This window comes from Caretta caretta, chromosome 8 (assembly GCF_965140235.1).
Source record: "Caretta caretta isolate rCarCar2 chromosome 8, rCarCar1.hap1, whole genome shotgun sequence".
Lineage (NCBI taxonomy): Eukaryota > Metazoa > Chordata > Testudines > Cheloniidae > Caretta > Caretta caretta.
In genome coordinates this window covers 28676003-28696264 of record NC_134213.1, presented here as the reverse complement: position 1 = coordinate 28696264, position 20262 = coordinate 28676003, and the positions used below count along the sequence as shown (strand labels likewise).

General features: G+C 38.9%; 1 protein-coding gene across 6 annotated transcripts in view; it reads right to left on the bottom strand.

Annotated features, from left to right (window-relative positions):
* Window positions 1-20262, bottom strand: part of TENM2 (teneurin transmembrane protein 2) — a 2093216-nt gene that overhangs the window by 589360 nt on the left and 1483594 nt on the right. For 4 of the 6 annotated variants that reach the window (XM_048860043.2, XM_048860045.2, XM_048860044.2 and 1 more), the window contains exon 1: window positions 5721-6200. The exons of the other annotated variants lie outside the window; for them this stretch is intronic. In XM_048860043.2, coding sequence (XP_048716000.2) covers window positions 5721-5766 — 46 coding nt within the window. In that variant the 5' untranslated portion in view covers window positions 5767-6200. Of the gene's footprint in view, window positions 1-5720; window positions 6201-20262 lie in introns of those variants that run through there. 6 annotated transcript variants of the gene reach the window in all.

The following is a 20262-nucleotide window of genomic DNA, read 5'->3' as shown; positions in this document are numbered from 1 at the left end:
TAAGGCACGCAGATGAAATCCTACAGCATTGCACTGAAAATTTACTCATTAATGTTTGTTTCCAATACTGGTAACATGCCACAAAAATGCCATTCGTAGGATCCTTTCATATCACATTATTCCATGGTATGAAATAGGCATAAAGATATTTTGGTGTGAACAATCAGAAAAAGTGATCTACCATAGGTTTTAGTTTCTAATAGGTTACTTTGCATTAGGTTATTACAGAATTTTACATCATACTACACATCATAATACATGATGTAAATTTTACATGATCTGGGTACAGTTGTGAGCTGCAGTTCGAGTAAGAGTTTTAGTAAGTACTGTACAAGCAAACCATAGAAATGGAACTTTATGGCATTGCGGCTCTTCACAAATTATACATAGAGGATTAAAAAACCATGTTAACTACAATGTATTTTATACAATGGCTAGAATTGGACCTAATTCCAGTGTATTAGATGAAAGGATGGTATGAGTTACATAAAAGCATTCAGTCCAAGCTTCCCAGATACTCTATGCGCTGTATATAGTAACATATTTCCAGTATACATTAGAGCTATGCATAACCAATTTCTGTTCCAAATAAACAGAGAAAGATAAACACCCAGAAATTTATAAATTTGTTAGTCCCTAAGGTGCCACAAGTCCTCCTTTTCTTTTTGCGGATACAGACTAACACGGCTACTACTCTGAAACTAATCACAATAATACTCCCTGTAATTTGCTTCTATGAAAGCAGTCATGTATGGTAAGTGATGTCTATAATGTTTGATAGTGTCAGGTGTGACTACCAAGAGTGGGACCCCATCTTTGAAGGTATTACAGTAGTGAGCAGATGAAAGCATTGGACAAGTAAATGGGAAGAATTAAATTAATGCATGCAGGAGAGGAAACAGTTTGTATTTTCATCCTGCTCTCAAGTGATATGGGGTAGTCTACATACATGTACACTAGTTAAAACTTTCTGTAATTTATGTATCTTATACATTACACACATTACACACACACATACAAAACTGCACAATCACTCAGACTGGGTATCAACTATCGTTGACAGGTGTGGCATTAGACTAATGACAGCCATAGACTGTCTACACTGTAACTGTTTTAAGCTTTTTATAGTGTATTCAGAAATAGAATCCCACTAACAAAGTAATGTTATTTTTGCTGTAGACATCTGTGAAAATCTACAGAATTCTTTAGTAAAATCTATCAGCTTCCCACATAAAGCAGCAATTGTTCAGGGTGGGCTGATTTTTTTTCCTTATGAGTTTGAGATCACAGAAAAATACAAAGAAGAAAGTTTATTCCTTAGTGCTATAGTATGTAATCGGCTTTTAAGCAGAATTCCCTATTGTTTTCAACAGAGAATTCTCTTAAATTATGAGACGTTACAGCCATTTAAAGTGAATTCTGTACCATTTCAGGGAACTGACATATATGAAATAAAACAAAATAAGAAAGACAAGTACATGACAACTGAGTTTGCAACCCACTCTTGTGGCATGCACAGATATAATGGCATGCATTTTAAAAGAGATATGAACAAAAGTGCCTGTGCACTTTTGCACATGCACAGTTTAGATGTACATTTCTTCCATTGCACACATCCAAACTTAGTTTGTGCAGATTGAGGGATCTGCAAGTCTGAATTGGACATGCACAAAAATGCATACAAAAATTTGGGTCAATGTTTGCAGTGTTCTGATGGTTCCGAAACTACTGGCATGCGACACAGGATGAGGATTTCATTTATGTAATGTCAAACTAAAAACCATGAATACATTTCATTTAAGATTAATGAGTACTCTGTGTGTATGTGTGTGTGTGTTTAAACATACTAAAGAAACAAAAGGAACAAAAAGCGTAGTCTGAAGAAAAAACAGTGGCTATGTTAAATGTGTCCATTTAAGAAAAATGTCATAAAAAATATCTCAGATAAAGGGAATTGTTCAGCCTGCATCTGTGAAAAGCAAAGTACATTCACCAAAGCTAAAACAAAATAATAGGCAATCCCTGAATACACTTGATTTACAGTGTTAATTACAAAATATGCAAAATGTAAAGATCTGCCACACATCTCTCTATCTATACACTTCTTGCTCACATAAGCAGAAGTACAAAATACTAGCACAGAAAATGACTGGGTATTAAATCAAACCATCCTACAATACATTTTGTATTAAATTCAACATATTGGAGATCTTCATGCAAAGGAATCTCATCCCAAGTCTCCACCCTTACCCAGACTAATCTTTTCAGCTATCAGAACAACAGCCGTGTTAGTCTGTATTCGCAAAAAGAAAAGGAGGACTTGTGGCACCTTAGAGACTAACCAATTTATTTGAGCATAAGCTTTCGTGAGTCACGAAAGCTTATGCTCAAATAAATTGGTTAGTCTCTAAGGTGCCACAAGTCCTCCTTTTCTTTTCAGCTAAGGCACTGTGATATACAACATAAGTGCATGGCAACACTCTACTATTACCCAGGCAAAAATTTTTGTGTGTACTGCAAAAACCTATCTTATGTTTTTAAAAATGCATTACTGTTTTGAATTTGAAATCTGTTAGTTGATTATCATCTCCAAAAATAAATATTCCCACAGATAGAGGTCAGTGGTTGCCTGAAATTGCATCAGTTAATGTCTGTATAGTAGAATCCACTGCTCCTCTGGGACTGCTTTGTCATTTTATCAGAGTGATTACTAACATAGTAGTTTCAGCATAGGACACCACAGCTTTCAGTGCTCAAATTTGCTATCAGGTATCCTATTTCTACTTATTTTATTCTGTACATTGCCTTTTGCTATTGAAATGTAGCTCATAATTTCTCTTTTTAATTACCTTTTCTATTCTGAGGGCAATGCTATTATTTTTCAAACTTATATAATGATAGACCCTTACTAGCAAGCCATTAAATCCTTTAGATTGTTTTACACATTGCTCTGTTAAGCGGTTAATATTCACTAGGAAATCAGCCTCAGAGCACTGAAATTAGTTTAGAGGTTGCATGCTTTTAATTTCTTAATATTTCATTACATATTAGCAACTGATGCACATTTTTATAATGTGTTTGATAATTACTCTTAAGAGTATGCTTTCTCAGCTCTTCTGAGAAAATCTACATTCTAAATAGCAATGTTCAGTGAACTCATTTTTTTTGTTTATTTTAAATAGCAAACAAACCTATCATGTATCCAACACAATTGGAATAATACCACTATATGCATCTTTAGTTTTAAAAGCACCCTGTGGAATGGTATACTAATGTAATGATCTTATATAATTAATCAATCAGCAACCTGCATAAATACTATCAGCATTGTTTGCGTTTTTTCTTTGCTTTTTGAACCCCGCTGCATTTCTATTTCTCTATAAAAATGATCTTTACTTTGCTCTCCAGCAACATCTACTGGAACATCAGTAAAATGCTGCTATTTATATTAATCATGCAGTTAACGTTTAATAGGGCAGAGTAAGCATCTGCCAAAATGAGAGATAAATGACGTGCAATTCAGTTTTAAACAGAGTTACTACTACTGGCTTAAGCTGCCAGAGTTGCACCAAGCCTTTGACCTCTCAGATCTGCTGTCTCATAAGGATGTATAATAACTGACTAAATGATATGTAAAGTTAACCTATTATCAAGGCTTAGCTTTTATGTTATTAACATCATTAAGACAGCATGAAGGCATCCTTTTAAAACACTACATAAGGAATAGTCAGATTCTTTCAAGTTTGAGATACAAAAAAAATCACTCCCCTCCTTTTTAACTTAGAAATTATAAGCATAGCAGAGGTTGATCGGACATGCAGTTATGCAGGTTTGAAGTGAGAAGTAGCTTTAGTTGAAAGAATTTAAGTGAAATTTTTGGAAAAAAGATACTGCTATGGTCGTGGCCCTTGCAAAATTTTAAACTACATTAAGTTGAATAAAATTTCACATGTGAATCAAGGAATATCCCTGACAAATCCCTAAGAAAGTTTTTGATATTTTGCCTCATTTGGAGTTTCCTACAATGTGCTACAGGGTCTAGTGCACACCTTCAAATATGGGGCAATTTGCATGGATATCCCACTGAAGTTAAGGAAATAATGCATATGAATCCCTGTACGTTGATGAAAGGGAGACTAGAACTCCCTGGGGATTCGATCCCATTCATAGATACATGGTGGCTTGTTGCTGCCTATCTTGTAAAATCAGTTATGTGAATGTACGCCCAAAGCGTCACCGCTGATTTTTACAAAATATATGGCGATGGGCACCCGTGAATTATAGCATTAGTGTAAACTTGCATAAAGACAAATAACTTGTCTATCAAATTTATTAATTTCCTTCTGCATTGTGCCTATTTATAGGTCAACAATGCTACAATCTAGCTGTCAAATACGGTTTACTTCACAGTAACTTATAAAGTTATCTTTTTATATCTCTCTTTCCAGTGGCAGTTTAATTTACTAATATACTTTTACAAATAGGTAACCCTGACAATTGCATGCTGTTTGCTTTTTTTAAATCACTAATAAAGATCTGACTATCAAGAGAGGTTAATGGAATCTTTGCATTACCATGGAGAGAAAAAGAATAATCCTGCGGTTTATAGAATACTATCCCTTTTATTCAAAAAAGTCTTAGGTCATGCACACTGACAATGATTATAAAATGCAGGAGCACAGGATTCCAAAAAATTAATGAGGAATTGAAACAAAGATCCCAATAGCTAAACATTTTAGTCGTCATAAATGGAGAAAGCTTAGGTAACATATATATTCCTATTTTTACATAATTTAATTGTGAAATTACTTTTTGTCTTTAAATCCCTTTCAACCATCACACTAGTTATGCAACCTGAGGCATGTTTCTGAAAACTAGGGACACTAAAGTTTATAATTTTATTTCAGACACACAGCTTAAAGTTCAGACCTTTTGACTATAATTAGTCCATCTCAATAACTGTTATACGGAAACCCCTTTACAGTAATCCAGGTGTACTTGTGAACAGCACTTCCAGAGTTAACTCCATTTGACAATTGACAAATTCATCATTCTAATTTGGGGATTGCTTTACTAAACACGGGTGCAGTTTATGAGTTTTAGTTCCATATTTCATTCAGGATGGTACTTAATCTCTATTAACAGAACATAAACATGAACTAGGTTTTACAATATGTCTAAAGGGGCATAGCTATTCTTCTGACGAAACGTCAGGCAAACAAATCACTATCACCGCAACAAACTCCACTCTAGATTTTACTCTAAACCTCAAATATTTATAATTAATTGTGTGTGTTCAGTTGTTAGAAACAAATTGCAGAATTTCAGGTGCCTGCAAGATTGAAAGACTAAGAGCTGGAATTAGACACTGAACAGCACATTGAGATTTCCCCTTAAAACACTGAATTCAGCCTTATGCAAAGTCCTGCTTGCATAAAAGCTGCATTTTCTATGTCCAGTCTCCCATGCACTGAAATAAAACAGAAGGACAAACATTCAGTGTAAATGCAGCTTCTACACAAATCCATTTGCAATTGAATTTACAGCTTGTTCCAATACATCACAATTATTACAGGTACTTTGCATCTTGAACGAAAGGAAGCCGATACAAGATCCCTGCTGCTCTTTGCTGCAGATGCTTTCCTCAGTTACAAAATGATGAAAATCTACCGATTTGACTAAGCCACTCTGTAAAACACTCAGATTCAGACACTTCTTACCTGCCTCAGTTGAAGGCTTCCTTCCCTTGTTAGCAGTATGAAGCATCTCTAGCCTTCCCAGTCCTCACCACCAGCCTCAAATTGCACAGCTAAGTCCCTTTTTTGCAAGAAAATGCTTATTGAAAGTGATTAGTTTGTGTTGTCCCTTTTAAGTCCCTCCTGCAAGAAGGAGCAGGGGAGCGATGTGACGCCACCTTTTAATCTTTTGCAAGAGTGAAAAGGCAGAAAAGGAGCGCTCGATCAAACTGAGCTTCACACATGACTAAAACTCGCCTGAGAGGCTGCAAGCTCTGGCTAAAGCACCACTAGGCGTGAGTGTAAGAACAGAGAAGAGCGGAGAGTCAATGAAATGTGACAACGTATGTGCATCAAAGGCAGGAAAAGAGAACAATAAGAGAGAGAATGAGAAAGCAATGAGAGAGAGAGAATATGAGGGAGAATAAGCATAAAGAAAAGACTGGGGAGTTTTCAAGCAAAGATTCTCAGAATAAAGCCAAAGTGTCTGGCAGCTTCTGTTTTTATCTCAGTGAGCATGACATACTGCCTCTCTCATTTAGCTACACATTCTTGTCTCTTCCTGGTTTGAAAACTGAGATAATCACAATGTGTGCCTGGTTTTTTGCCTGACTGGCATACGCTTGTGCAATATACCTGTGATTTTTTTCTTCTTCTTCCAGGGATGCATTATGTGCAAATTAGTTCACATATTCATTTGGACAGACAAAAAATGTGAGTTGCTAATTTCTACAACAATTTACAATATAGTTTAACTGGCAGATGGAACTCTGCTTATAACAGCTGACAAACTACCATTGGTAAACACAAGAATTAATACTTAATGTTGATAATTGAGTTTTACACAGTAACAAAAAAAATATTAGCACTGCTGAACTTGTGTGTCAAAGAGCAGGTATTACAGATATTTTCTCTCCATTCACGCTGTTATTTTTACATCAAGTTAGAAGGTGGTAGGAGCGGAGGGAATCTGATCTAGGACTAATGGTATCAAACAAATCAGTCAGACATTAGATCAGGTTTAGAACTTGGAAATATGATTAGGGATCAATTTTTAATTTCAGATTTGATTATTAACTTTTCTTCTAATTAGAAGTCCATGAGTAACATTCTCATATAAAGTAGGATTAGATTTCATGTAGTATGGGCTTTTAATACCCTTTTAAACATATTGTTATAGCCTCTTATTTGATGTACTTCATTTATGCCTTCTTCAACATAAGGACAGGACCAAATCGGGCCGATGGGCAACTAGTCAACTGGCCAGTGGACATGTTCCCTGCATGCAGAGTGGATATTAGGTCATAGGAGAACTATACTGTTGCACAGAGAGGCAGGATTGAGGGGGCAATGGAAAAGTAAACAAATCCTGTCCCTGCTACAGCTGCCTCCCTGTGTCTCACTCAGCGTTTAGTAAGCATCCTAATTCTATTGAGAATAGGGAGGATGGGGCCAATGGACTGGGATTTAGGATATCTGGGTCCAGTTCCCAGCTATGTAACAGACTTTTGTGTAACCTTGGGTTTATCACATAGAGCCAGATATTTAAAGGTATTAGGGGCCTAAATGCAATTGATTTCAATGGGAGTTTAGTGGACAAATACCTGTGAAAATCTGGCCCTTAGTCTCCCCACACTTCAGCTTCTCCATCTAAATTATTTCTTGACCCCACAGAAGGGGTTATGCAGATGAATTAACTGATGTATATGAGGGGCTAATAAGCAATGCTGATAGGGGCCATATAAATACCCAGTGTTGACCAATCTCATGATTTCAGTGTGAGTTTTACAAAGTTTGGTGTTTCTCTTACAGCTCTAGCTCCTGGAGTCCAATGACTACATGAGAATCTCAGATTTAATAATAATACAGTTCCTGGCCCCAACGATTGAAGAGGAAAGGTTGAAAACATGAACTCTAGTGGTTCGCAAACTTGCAAGATAGAGACTCCAAATTTATTTTTAACTCTCCCATGCTTTGTAAGTCAATCTAATGGTGTTTAATGCTAGAGTTTGGCAATACCAGGTACCTAAAATAGAGAGATAATGAAGACAGATTCACTCCACTGTCTCTTGAACAGCTACCATCCCATATTTGCAACTCCAGCATATGGAATGCACTGTGGGCAAAAACATATGTATTATATGGCCTGCAGGGCAATTCTGTTGACTTCTCTTCCTGAATCTAGGCCTGTGAGCCTAGCCCAACCCAGCACATTGGTGCTCCCTCTGGTGGCCTACCAGAAACATTTCCCTGTGTTCTACAAGATTGTAGGGAAGCTATCTAGGAAATGGCTGCTCTTCATGCTTCTTGGTACTTTTTTTGTTTCCCTCTCTGCCCCCAGGAGTGACTCCTTTTCTAGCATCAATTCCCCACATCTGCTGGAAGATGCAACTGGGTAAGAGGCTATGGGAGTATTTGTGTGTGTGTGTTATGGATGAGTGACTGACTGTACTGGTGTGTGGGGGGGGTAAACTTGCAGGGAAGAGTGGCTTTGGTGAGTTGATGCGTAGGTGGCTGTAGCTGAGTGTGGGACTGGCTGAGTAGATCTACTTCAAGGAAAGGAGGAGGAGAAAAAGAGGAGGGTCATAACTGTACGTGGTACAGTACATGATTTTCTGTAAATCGTGACAGAAAATAACTAAGTTCTTATCAAAAGAGCTCACAGTCTAAAGGCACCGATACAGACTAATCTCTCTCAGATCTCTAATCTATGTTAGAAATGAAGAATGTTAAGGAGGGAGAGATTCTCTGCCTGGGGTGTTTATTTCCCACTTTCACTTCTCTCAAAACTCTACTGCTATGTTAATAAACTGACCCAGTTTGTTATTGCTGTTGTATCCATATTGGTGCCACGATATGAGAGATACCTTGTCCCTGTCAAGGAAGGCTTTTATCCTTAGATCAGAATGAGCATTTTGTATGGATCTTGGAATACACCAGGTTGCACTAAATGGGAGATATTTTTAAAAAAAAAATATCAGAAGAAAATATTCCTGGCTTTATTTACCCATTAACTCTTCACTCACAAACCTCTTAGGTCCAAATTCAGCAAGAGACTTAAACAAGTATGTGCTTAACTTCGAGCATGTGAAGTCAATCGGGCTATTCACATGCTTAGAGCTAGGCATGTGTTTAAGTACCTTGCCAAATCAAGGCCTTTTCCAAAGGTTCTGATCTGGCTGCTTGACAGTATCAGTCCAGCACTGCTGAAAGGACCAACTCCTGGAAGTTTTGACTATGCAGTTAGACTGTTCCCCTAAGCAAGGCAAGTAGAAATTGGCCCAAGAGGTTTATGACAGGCTACATATTTAGAGTAACACAAATGCAAAAGTTTTTTTATGTTTCTTAAATGTGTTTCTAGTTAAAAACTCTCAACCATTATTACAGTAGCATACAGAAATCATCCAATACCACATTAGAATAACTATTGCAGAGAAAAATTTACTAGTACTGACATTTTGCATGGAGATGTAAATATCTGATTTCTAGCCTGAGTCTTGTAGAAGTTTTCTTAGCTCTAGGGAAAACAGCTAATCAAAGCTATCTCTGAGCACTACCTTAGCAAAGCCAATTATAAGTCAAAGAGGAAGACCTCCCACTTCCTCTCTACTATCTTAGCAAATCCAGTCTTTCTCCTTGTTTGCTCCTATTCTAGGATTTCAACAGTCAACAAGTAAGTGCTGATGCTGTGATTTGCAAACTTAAACTTACTTGAACCATGGGGGGCTTTAGGCTCACAAAACATTTAATTTCCCATGAGTAAAGGAAGATTTACTGGCATTAACATCCCTGGCATTCACCCACATCTTCTCCCAGTTACCGCAGCTTCACCATTTTACTGCTACTGAATGATTTTCTGGGCAAAATGTACTTCCAGTGCTGCCCAGCATATGAAGTATCACGACAATGTATTATGATTTAAGTAGAATGTTGACACATGGCAGTATACAAGTTGGAACTGATACACAGCAGTAAAGATAGTGCGCACATACAGCATTTGATGGCATACTTTTGGGCCTGATTCAATCCTCAGGCTGTACATAGGTTCATGCCTTAAACACCACGCATTAGAAAAGTATTGTGGGTTGCAACTTGGACTTTTCACTTTTAATTCCCCTACACCAAGGAACTTCAGTGTCCACTGATATGAACAAAAGTGCAGTAACCAGGGGCGGACTCTGAGACCAGAGCAGGCTCCTGGGTAGGATGCCTCATGTTTTGTGCAGCATATTTTTAAGCCCTGGAAGGGAAAGGAGAGTGGCAATGTGTGAAAAGATAGTCTGAATACAGGCCCATATTAACACTGCCTGTCAAGGTTCCTCCCCCACTCTGAACTCTAGGGTACAGATGTGGGGACCAGCATGAAAAACCTCCTAAGCTTATCTTTACCAGCTTAGGTCAAAACTTCCCCAAGGTACAAAATATTCCACCCGTTGTCCTTGGATTGGCCGCTACCACCACCAAACTAATACTGGTTACTGGGGAAGAGCTGTTTGGATGTGTCTTTCCCCCCAAAATACTTCCCAAAACCTTGCACCCCACTTCCTGGACAAGGTTTGGTAAAAAGCCTCACCAATTTGCCTAGGTGACTACAGACCCAGACCCTTGGATCTTCAGAACAATGAACAATCCTCCCAACACTTGCACCCCCCCTTTCCTGGGAAATGTTGGATAAAAAGCCTCACCAATTTGCATAGGTGACCACAGACCCAAACCCTTGGATCTGAGAACAATGAAAAAGCATTCAGTTTTCTTACAAGAAGACTTTTAATAAAAATAGAAGTAAATAGAAATAAAGAAATCCCCCCTGTAAAATCAGGATGGTAGATATCTTACAGGGTAATTAGATTCAAAAACATAGAGAACCCCTCTAGGCAAAACCTTAAGTTACAAAAAAGATACACAGACAGAAATAGTTATTCTATTCAGCATAATTCTTTTCTCAGCCATTTAAAGAAATCATAATCTAACACATACTTAGCTAGATTACTTACTAAAAGTTCTAAGACTCCATTCCTGGTCTATCCCCGGCAGAAACCAGCATATAGACAGACACACAGACCCTTTGTTTCTCTCCCTCTTCCCAGCTTTTGAAAGTGTCTTGTCTCCTCATTGGTCATTTTGGTCAGGTGCCAGCGAGGTTACCTTTAGCTTCTTAACCCTTTACAGGTGAGAGGAGCTTTCCCCTGGCCAGGAGGGATTTCAAAGGGGTTTACCCTTCCCTTTATATTTATGACACTGCCTTTGCAGTGTGACTGAATGTGCGTGTCCAAGTTAAAAGTCCCCAGGGCCTGCATTTGGCCCAAAAATTGTAGCTTTATTTACAATGTGCAATTAATAAGCAAATTTGAACAATTTATTTATGTCCTCCTGAGCAACAAATAGCAATAAAAGAGCCATGGTGAATTATCATGCAAAGGAAAGAAAGAAAAAATTAAGTACAGAAGCACAGCCTTTTAGGGGATGTCTACATTGCAGTTAGGCCAGCTGACTAAGCCTCGTGGGCTCAGGCTAAGAGGCTGTTTAATTGCAGTGAAGATGTTTGGGCTTGGGCTGCAACCTGAGCTCTGGAACTCTCCAGACTCCAGACCAAGTCCAAATGCCTGCACTGCAATCAAATAGCCCCTTAGCCGAAGCCCCACAAGCCTGAGTCAGCTGGCACAGGCCAGCCACGAGTTTTTAATTGCAATGTAGACATACCATTAATTTACTTCCCACTCTGGTTACCTTAGTTCCCCCATATGCCACTGAAAAAGTTCTTATATTCTTATTAACCGTTCAATGTAGAGCTAGAGCATGAAGTTAAAAGTCCATTTGTGATTTAAAAAAAAATAAAGAGTGCAGTTCTGTGCATATCTTCTATTCAATTTGGGGCCTGATCCAAAGCCCACTGAAGTCAATGAAAAGGCCTTTATGGAACAGACAACATGTGCATATGACAGAACAATCACCATTAAAACATTAACACTTACTTCTTAAAGTAATTGGCTTTACCATAGTTTTGGGAATATCTGGCATGTAAATTGCTGTCTAATGCAATATTGTCAACATTTTAATGGTGAGGACAATATGTGCCCAAAAACAACTGATATCTAATCCCTGGCTGGTGCCTGGAACTTTGGGGAAATTTGCATTTGAATCAAGATCAGATTTTTGCTACTTGGCACTATATCCATGATAGGCCTAAACCAGAAGCCTGAAATAGAGCAGCCCTGAGCTTTGGAAAAGTTTGGTCTTTGTGGCTCAGGCCCATGAACAGGTAGCTATACTTCCACAGAGGAGTCCTGATATAGCCATAGTGTAGCATCCTTTTTATCTTGATCTTTGCCATATGGGAAAGATATATACTGCATATTACAAAGAAAAAGTGAGAATAATTCACAAGTAAAGTACTGCATTAGAGCTTGGGCCTGTGAGCTCTTGGGAATTGAGGGCACTAAGAGCTTTCCATGATTGGATCCTAAAGCTATTCATACATATCTAAGGTCTCTGATGGCATCACATCAACTATGAGATAATACTTGAGTTAACTGGGAGGTCATCAAAGATGCAAAATTAAGATTTATATAGACCTATCCTGTAGACCACGTATTTGGTAAACTACACAAGCTCATAAAAAAGTGAGGGGGAACAACTTTTCCAAAATTCATTTGTGGTCAAAGTGTTCATCTTCCATTGCACGTTTGTATTTTTGTAAGACTATTGCAAGAGGGGGAAAATATGTTGTATATTTTGTAACAGTTTGTAACTGAGTGGAGGATTATAACATTAAAGTTGATTCAATCAATTAAAATTAAAAAAGGCTATTTGCACACTCTAGTTGGTTAACATTTTATGCTCTGCAGCCATGAAACAACTAGTTAAGATAAAAAAAAAAAAGACATGACTTCTTAAGTATGTTTCCTCATAAAAGTCCATGGAAATAACCAATGATGTCTAAAATTAGACACACAATAACATTATATCAGAAAAAGTTATTGCTTCTTCAAATATTTATTTTCCTGTATGGAGGAAAGGGACTTGGCTCCACTTAAACTTGATGACTAAGCATATGCTATCACTTCCACTCAGTTGGATACAGGCATTGGTGAACTATTTGGTATTTTTTCTGAATGTTTTCCAGCACTGCAAATTTGGAGGCATCAGAGCATAAGCTTTATAATAAACACAAATTCTGACGTATTCCTAAGAAAAGAAATTCAGTGTTACAGATTTTAGTTTAAATATTTTTTCAAACCAGTTTGCTACAGTAGTTGCCATTTGCTGACATACTTTCCTATAACAATCAAGAAGCAATTCAAAACCTTACTTATCAGCAAGCTCTCTTTTACAATAATCTGACTGTTATTTGTGAAATCTGGGATAAAACAGTGCAATTTCAGATGCTGAATATCTTAAAAAACTCTGGAAGCTGCCAGGAAGAGATATGAACTACACTGTATATAATATGACAGAGTTACAACAAATATATATATGTATATCCTGGGAAGTCCTTGTCTTAATGTGCAACACCAAGTTCATGACATTTAAGAAACCTAATCTTGCAGAAAGAAAAAAAATTCTCTCAACCTGCTGGATAGACTCCATATTTTCCTTCTCCTATGAATTCCATCTTCCTGATTTTAGTTTTAGTCATTTTTAAACATAAAAATAAAAGTAGTAAAACTAATTTAAAAACTGATTAAGTGCCCTGTCCTTCTCCTTGAAGTTAATATGAGGGCACCGACTTCAGTGGGAGCAGGTTCAGCTCCGGAATGGAAATCTTACACCTGTTTAAAGAAACAGGCTGAATAAAGGCTTGAGCTTGCAACCCTTACTTATGTGAGCTGTACCATTGACAAAGAGGATGACTCACATGAGTAAAGGATGCAGGGATTTGGCTTGGAGTAATAAAAAAAAGCTATGCAATATGATGCTACTCTAACTCTGATTTTATTTATTTTTTTTGCCAGAGGAAATAGATACGTGAATCCAAAGTAACATGAATGTTTAAGTCACTGGTCTTAACAGCTATGTGTTCTGTTGTCCCTCTTTTATTCATTATATTGTACTGCCCAGTGTCAGCTGTCCCAGCTTCCTATGGATTTTATCATCTTTGTGGATCATTAATGAAAAGTGATCAGTTGAAGAAGTGCGAGGGATAGCTCAATGGTTTGAGCATTGGCCTGCTAAACCCAGGGTTGTGAGTTCAATCCTTGAGGGGGCCCTTTAGGGATCAGGGGATTGGCCCTGCTTTGAGCAGGGGGTTGGACTAGATGACCTCCTGAGGTCCCTTCCAACCCTGAGATTCTGTGATTCTGTGAATGCTTATGGGGCAAAATATGATAAATCATGCAATGCCATAAATTAAATTAAAAGTGCTCCCCATGATGGTTTTATCTAATTCTCACAAAAATACTCTCAAGTCACAATATTTGTTTATTTTCAGGGCCTAATCTGTTACATTAAATGTTCTGCTATGCACTAAAAAGACCTTTGTTTTAGGCTTGTTTACTCAGCATGAAAAGTATTTAAAGAGCAATGAGGGAGGACTACTGCACTATTTCCAACATCTGCTGACATTTAAAGCACAGGAAGATGACATCAAAAATTTCTAAGCACATAAAGGGCAAGGAGGAAGAATAGTTCAGGGAATTCACATCAGGATAGACGCTTTCATCTTTAAGTCACAAGTTCAATTTTAACCTTGAAAGTAAGGACCTGAGGACACCCTGGACAGACCACTTGCTGTTAACACAAAATGGTTTTTTTTTCCTAGTGGACAGGTGTTCATGTTACATCATCTAAATGAAAGTGACAACACCCAGTTACTAGTCTGGATAGAGAAGCCGAGAACTGAGGCCTAGATTCAGCAAAGTATTAAGTATGTGCTTAATTTTACGCACATGACTTTAAGCACCACTGAATTCAGTAGGATTACTCATGTTCATAATGTCAGAAATCTTACTGAATTGGGGCCTGAACAAACACAGGCTGTTCTATCTTTTCTTCCCTAGACACTGAAGTATGTTGATGTGGTCAAATGGAGAGCTTATATTATACTTGTTTTGTGGATAAGATGTAAGTTACTAGAATGGTCAATCTGTCATGTTTAAGTTAGTGCTATATTTCTTATTTTTAAGTGTCTGATATATTCATAAATATTATTATTGTCACTATTATTTATTATTTGTATTACAGCAGCAACTAGATAGAGACCCCCTTAGGATCGGAGCCCTATATTGAAAAGTGCCATAGAGATGCATAGTAAAACTCAATCCTCTACCACAAAAAGTTTCCAAACTAATTTAAATAGGATACAAGTGGCTGGGTGACATATTTAAAAAGGTCAGGATACTGAGGGCCTATCCTGCTAACATTTACTCACTTAATAGTGTTTACTCATACAAGGAGTCTCTCTGAAATCAGTGGGTCTCCTCCTGTGAATAAGGGTTTGCAGGGCTGGGTCATGATGGCCTACTGTAGTGCAGTGCAATTTGTCATTTACCAATACGGGCTATTCAGGCCAAATGAAACTGAAATTCCAACCTCTGAAAGTCCCTCCCTCCCTCACACACACACACACACACACACACACTATCAATTAGTCAGTTGTTATTCTGTTTTGTGAAACAAAACATTTCACGGAAACTGGAATGACTAATATTCCAGTGCAGTAGAAGATAGAATCAAGCTTTGTTTTGTCCCCCCACCCCCTCAGAACTGATGTATGTTTTAGCATTTGAACTCATTCAACATTAAATATTTGCTTCCTGATTTGCAGTGAAGGGGAAAAAAAGTATTTTTTTCCTCCTTTGGCTTAATTACAAAGGATATACAAAGTGGTCTCACTTTTGGAAAAATCAGCTACTCTTAACAATGAGGTGTAAATTGGTGTCTGCTTAATTCTGTTCACAGTAGGAATAAAGCATAATACAATCCTCAACTCCTTAATTTTACCAGTAGAACCATAGGTACTGCACAGAAATTAACACTTTACTTGGTGTATAGAGCTATTGTCTCAAACTCGTTCAGTGCAGATTGAGGGCCATTTAACTTTATGACACATACCTATGCATGTGTGCATATTTATATACACATACACTACCCTAAAATAATTTAGACCAAATTCAGAAAGAAAAGAAAAGAAAAGAAAGAGAATCAATCCCTTCCCAAAAATTGTAACCACTAAACTAGACGGGGGTGGGGGGTGGGGGGGGGTGGAAACAGCCTAATTCTCAGCTACATTAGAGCAGTTTTGCACCATGCTGGTTCCACAAAGTTTTCCCAAAGCCCCCTTATCTGCATACTAAAGGACTTGTCCAGTCTAAGGGAATGTTCCAGTGGTGTCAGCTCTTATGCCACCATCTCCGAGGTACTGGCATACAGGGTGTGGTCAGAGGAAGGGAGGAGTGGCCAATGCTCTCTTATACCCAGGTGATCCCCAACTGCCACAATTGCCCAGTGTTACTACTGGAAACGAATGGTTGCTCTGGCATCAGAAACACATCATCTCCCTTCCTTAAAAATATCCTGTGGATTGTGTAAAGGTGTGTTAAAGCCCCTCCAAACTGCACTCAGGATCTGTTAGCATTCTGTTTTCTTCAGACTTTATGAAATTCCAGTGACTGGTTTCTTGATGCTAGGTATGTCTATACAACACAAAGCAAGTAAAGGTTATATGAGAGATGAAATAAAGTCCTCCATTTCTAATCCAGTAAATCTCAAAATTAAAATTGTGGACATAAGAACAGCAAATTATATTGTCACTTATTTAGTTATGCTAAGATCGTATCAGAAATCTGGGGCTGTAATAAACATTAAGGAGGAAGGGGGTTGGGAACAAGTCTTCACTAATGGCTGTGCACTCTTCAACCCACACATTATTCTGCAACATCTGTTTTTGGCTGTAGGATCAGACTGGAAATTATGCGTTTTCTTATGACTCCGAATATTTTCTATCTTCTGTTACCACCGAGGCTGCTCCACTCTAACCGTATCTCAGCAGTCAGACCTGCTGCCAATATGTGACCCAAGCCATCAAAATGGATGACAAATAACCAAAAAACTGGACACCCATTCTTTGATCAGCATTGCATACTACTTTACAGATTTTAGTTCACAGTTTATAGATAACAAATGTGGACTTTGTAATTATAAAAATGATTCTTAAGGATGTTTCTACACTATGTGAATAAAATAAATGTTTTTTGCAGTCAATTTTGGGGCATGGAGAGGGGGGCCCTTGCCCAGGTTCCTATTTACAATTTATTTTGTATCTCCCACTCCCCATTATACAGTTAAGTCAGCTCCATCTCTCCACCCCATTCCCAACCCAGCTGGTAGCAGTGCAATTGAATCAGTCCTCCCACATACACACCCACACACTTTACACCACCCTGCTACTAATGCCATTCAGTTAGCACCTGCCCCGCGTTCCCAATCCATCTGGTGGTACCAATACAATGAAGTACCCTATGCAGTTCAATATGCCAACTACATTTAGCCCCCTCTTTTTCCCCAATATTATTAATTTAGGTTAGGCCCTGCCACTCTGCAGGGCTCCATTGCTGCTGCCTCCAAAGAGGTCCCTGCCGCTCCTCTCTCCCCTCATCCCTATAGGGAGCACAGAGCAGAATCCCAGTTGCCCAGGAGGACACAGAGTTGTCCACGAGGGTAGGGGGAAGCCTTGGGGTGCAGCAGGGGGCTCCGGGCTGAGGCAGGAGTTTGGACTGCGTGATGGGGGAGGTGAGGGCTCCGGCTGGGGGTATGGGCTCTGGGTTAGGGCTGGGGATCAGGGGTGCAGGAGGGTGCTCCAGGCTGGGACTAAGGGATTTGGAGGGTGGGAGGGGGATCAGGGCTGGGGCAAGGAGTTGGGGTGCAGGAGGGGGTCAGGGGTGTAGGCTCCAGGCAGCGCTTACCTCAAGCAGCTCCCAGAAGCAGTGGCATGTCCCCTCTCCGGCTCCTATGCAGAGGCGCAGCCAGGCGGTTTAGTGTGCTGCCTCATCCACCGGCGCTGCCCCTGCAGCTCCCATTGGCCATGGTTCCTTGCCAATGGGAGCTGCGAGGGCGACGCTTGCGGAGGAGGCAATGTGCAGAGCACCCTGGCTGCTCCTACGCATAGGAGCCAGAAGCGGGACATGCCACTGCTTCCAGGAGCCATGTGAAGCCAGTCCCTGGCTGAAGCACCGGTGCGGGGCAAGCCCTGGACCCGCTCCCTGGCAGGAGCTCGAGGGCCGGATTAAAACGTCTGAAGGACCAGATGCAGCCCCTGGGCCATAGTTTGCCCACCCCTGGGCTAGCCAATATTTCATTCTACTCTGAGTTAAAGGAATGCAAATTTCATCTTGGGGGACAGCAAAAGTGATATAGGGCATACAGAAGCAGGATCCAAAAAGTTATGGAATGCAGTTTGACTCACAGGATGCGCCTTCTAAGGCTAGAGAGGAGAGCAATCTTTTGATGTAAACCAGAAATTGGCAACGTGTGAACTGAGAAAGAGCTCCAGAAAAGATAGAAAACAGCAAGATCATCTGGATAGCCATTGTTGCCTTGATGGCACATGGAAAACCAGAAGAACTCAGCAAGGCTAAATGATCAAAAATAGATGCCAAAGGGCCAACACTAATGGAAATCCAGTAGCCTCAGTCATCAGCATGACAACACTGCAAGATGCCTGAAGAAACAGACAGTTTTTTTTCTTCAAGTGTCAGGTATAGATTGTGAGCTCTGCTACTGCACGAAAAGAAAAATTAACACAACCTGATGGCAGAGAGCAATGGGTTCACAGTTGTACAGTTTGCTGCAAAATGGCAAAACATGTTGGAATACAAGAAATTAAATCCATTTAAACAAAACCAATAGATCACGGGGTTTCTTTCTTTCCCCCTTCCTTTAGAATAGAGAATCAAATATCTGGGATTATACTGACTTCAATTGATCATTGTTGAAGACAAAACTGGAATTTATTCTATATTTGACTCAAAGCCAATCAGAATTGAAAGCTTCAAATTAAATCAACTAAGCAGTAAAAATTAAATATCTCATTACAATCTAATTTTCCTGCTCGCTGATTGGTTTAATTCTTCTGGGCTTGAAGCAGATGAAAAGGAAAAATGTCTCAGAGCCTGAACAACAGAGGGAGACAGAAACAAATAATCTGTACAAATGTACTAGAACAACATACAAACAAGAAAATGTAACAAGATCCTTGTTTGCGTCATCTGTGCTTTCACAGTTTGACCACAAGGAGCTCTTCCAATATCTTGACTAAATGTCCCAGACTTTGAACAGTTATTGGGGCTCTATCTCAACTAATTCCCTTGTCTAACAATAAACTTGAGTTATAACTTCAACAAAGTCTTTCATATTCTTCTGTTGTATGTATATTGCAGAAAGCAAGAGTGTGGGCAATCTTCCAGATTCTAAAAATATTGTAGTTATACATACGTAGTCCCTGACTGCAATTTCTGAGTCTGCTCTGTTTGCTCATTCAGTGACACACTGGAACATGACTATGCCAGAGAGGGATTTATTATTCTGGGTAGTATGTAAGAACTGCCCGTTGAGGATGACGGGAATGAGAAAGCCCTGACTTAATTTAATCTTTCCAGTCTGTGCTTTCACGTGACAGATGCTATCTACTCCCTCATCAAACAATCACTCAGTAGTAGAGAGGTTGCATCTACCTCAAGTACTGTCCAGAACCCAAAACAAAGCAGCAACAATTGTAATGTATAGACAGGATATCTTCCTTAGAAGTCAAATATATCAGTATGCACAGCTCCTTCTTAATGACTATGCACACAGCAGAGTCATGCACAGAAACAACACTTTGTATAGTCGCATGACAATAAGCAAATATGGACTATGTTTCTCTGTCATTTGGGGATCTGATTTGCGACTGGGCATTAACTCAGTTTCTCATTTTCCAGAAAACGTTTTGATTTTGTAATTTAATTTGTGGACAGAAAGAGGTAGATGTCTTTACTACTAATTTTTGAGCCCACAATTAATTTTTGCATGCAAAAATATAGGTGCAGTAATTTGCAGATACAAAACTGTATCAACAAAACCAGAGACCAGCACTGAAAGCTGAGCTCTCAAAATTCAGTAGGATGGTGTTTAAAAAAAAGTATTTTCATTCATTTAGTCGTTAGGAGACAATCTATTCTAGCTGACCAATTGCACAACTAGGTGTCAGGAGTTTGGGTTCTAATCCCATCTCTGATTCACTGTAGGAAAATGACAGGTTTCAGAGGAACAGCCGTGTTAGTCTGTATTCGCAAAAAGAAAAGGAGTACTTGTGGCACCTTAGAGACTAACCGATTTATTTGAGCATGAGCTTTCGTGAGCTACAGCTCACTTCATCAGATGTAGCTCACGAAAGCTCATGCTCAAATAAATTGGTTAGTCTCTAAGATGCCACAAGTACTCCTTTTCTTTTTGTAGGAAGATGAGGAAGTCAATTAAGTGCTATGTGCTTGAGTTTCTCCATCTGTAAAATAGCGATATGATACTTACCTACCTCACAGCCTTAATTGTGATG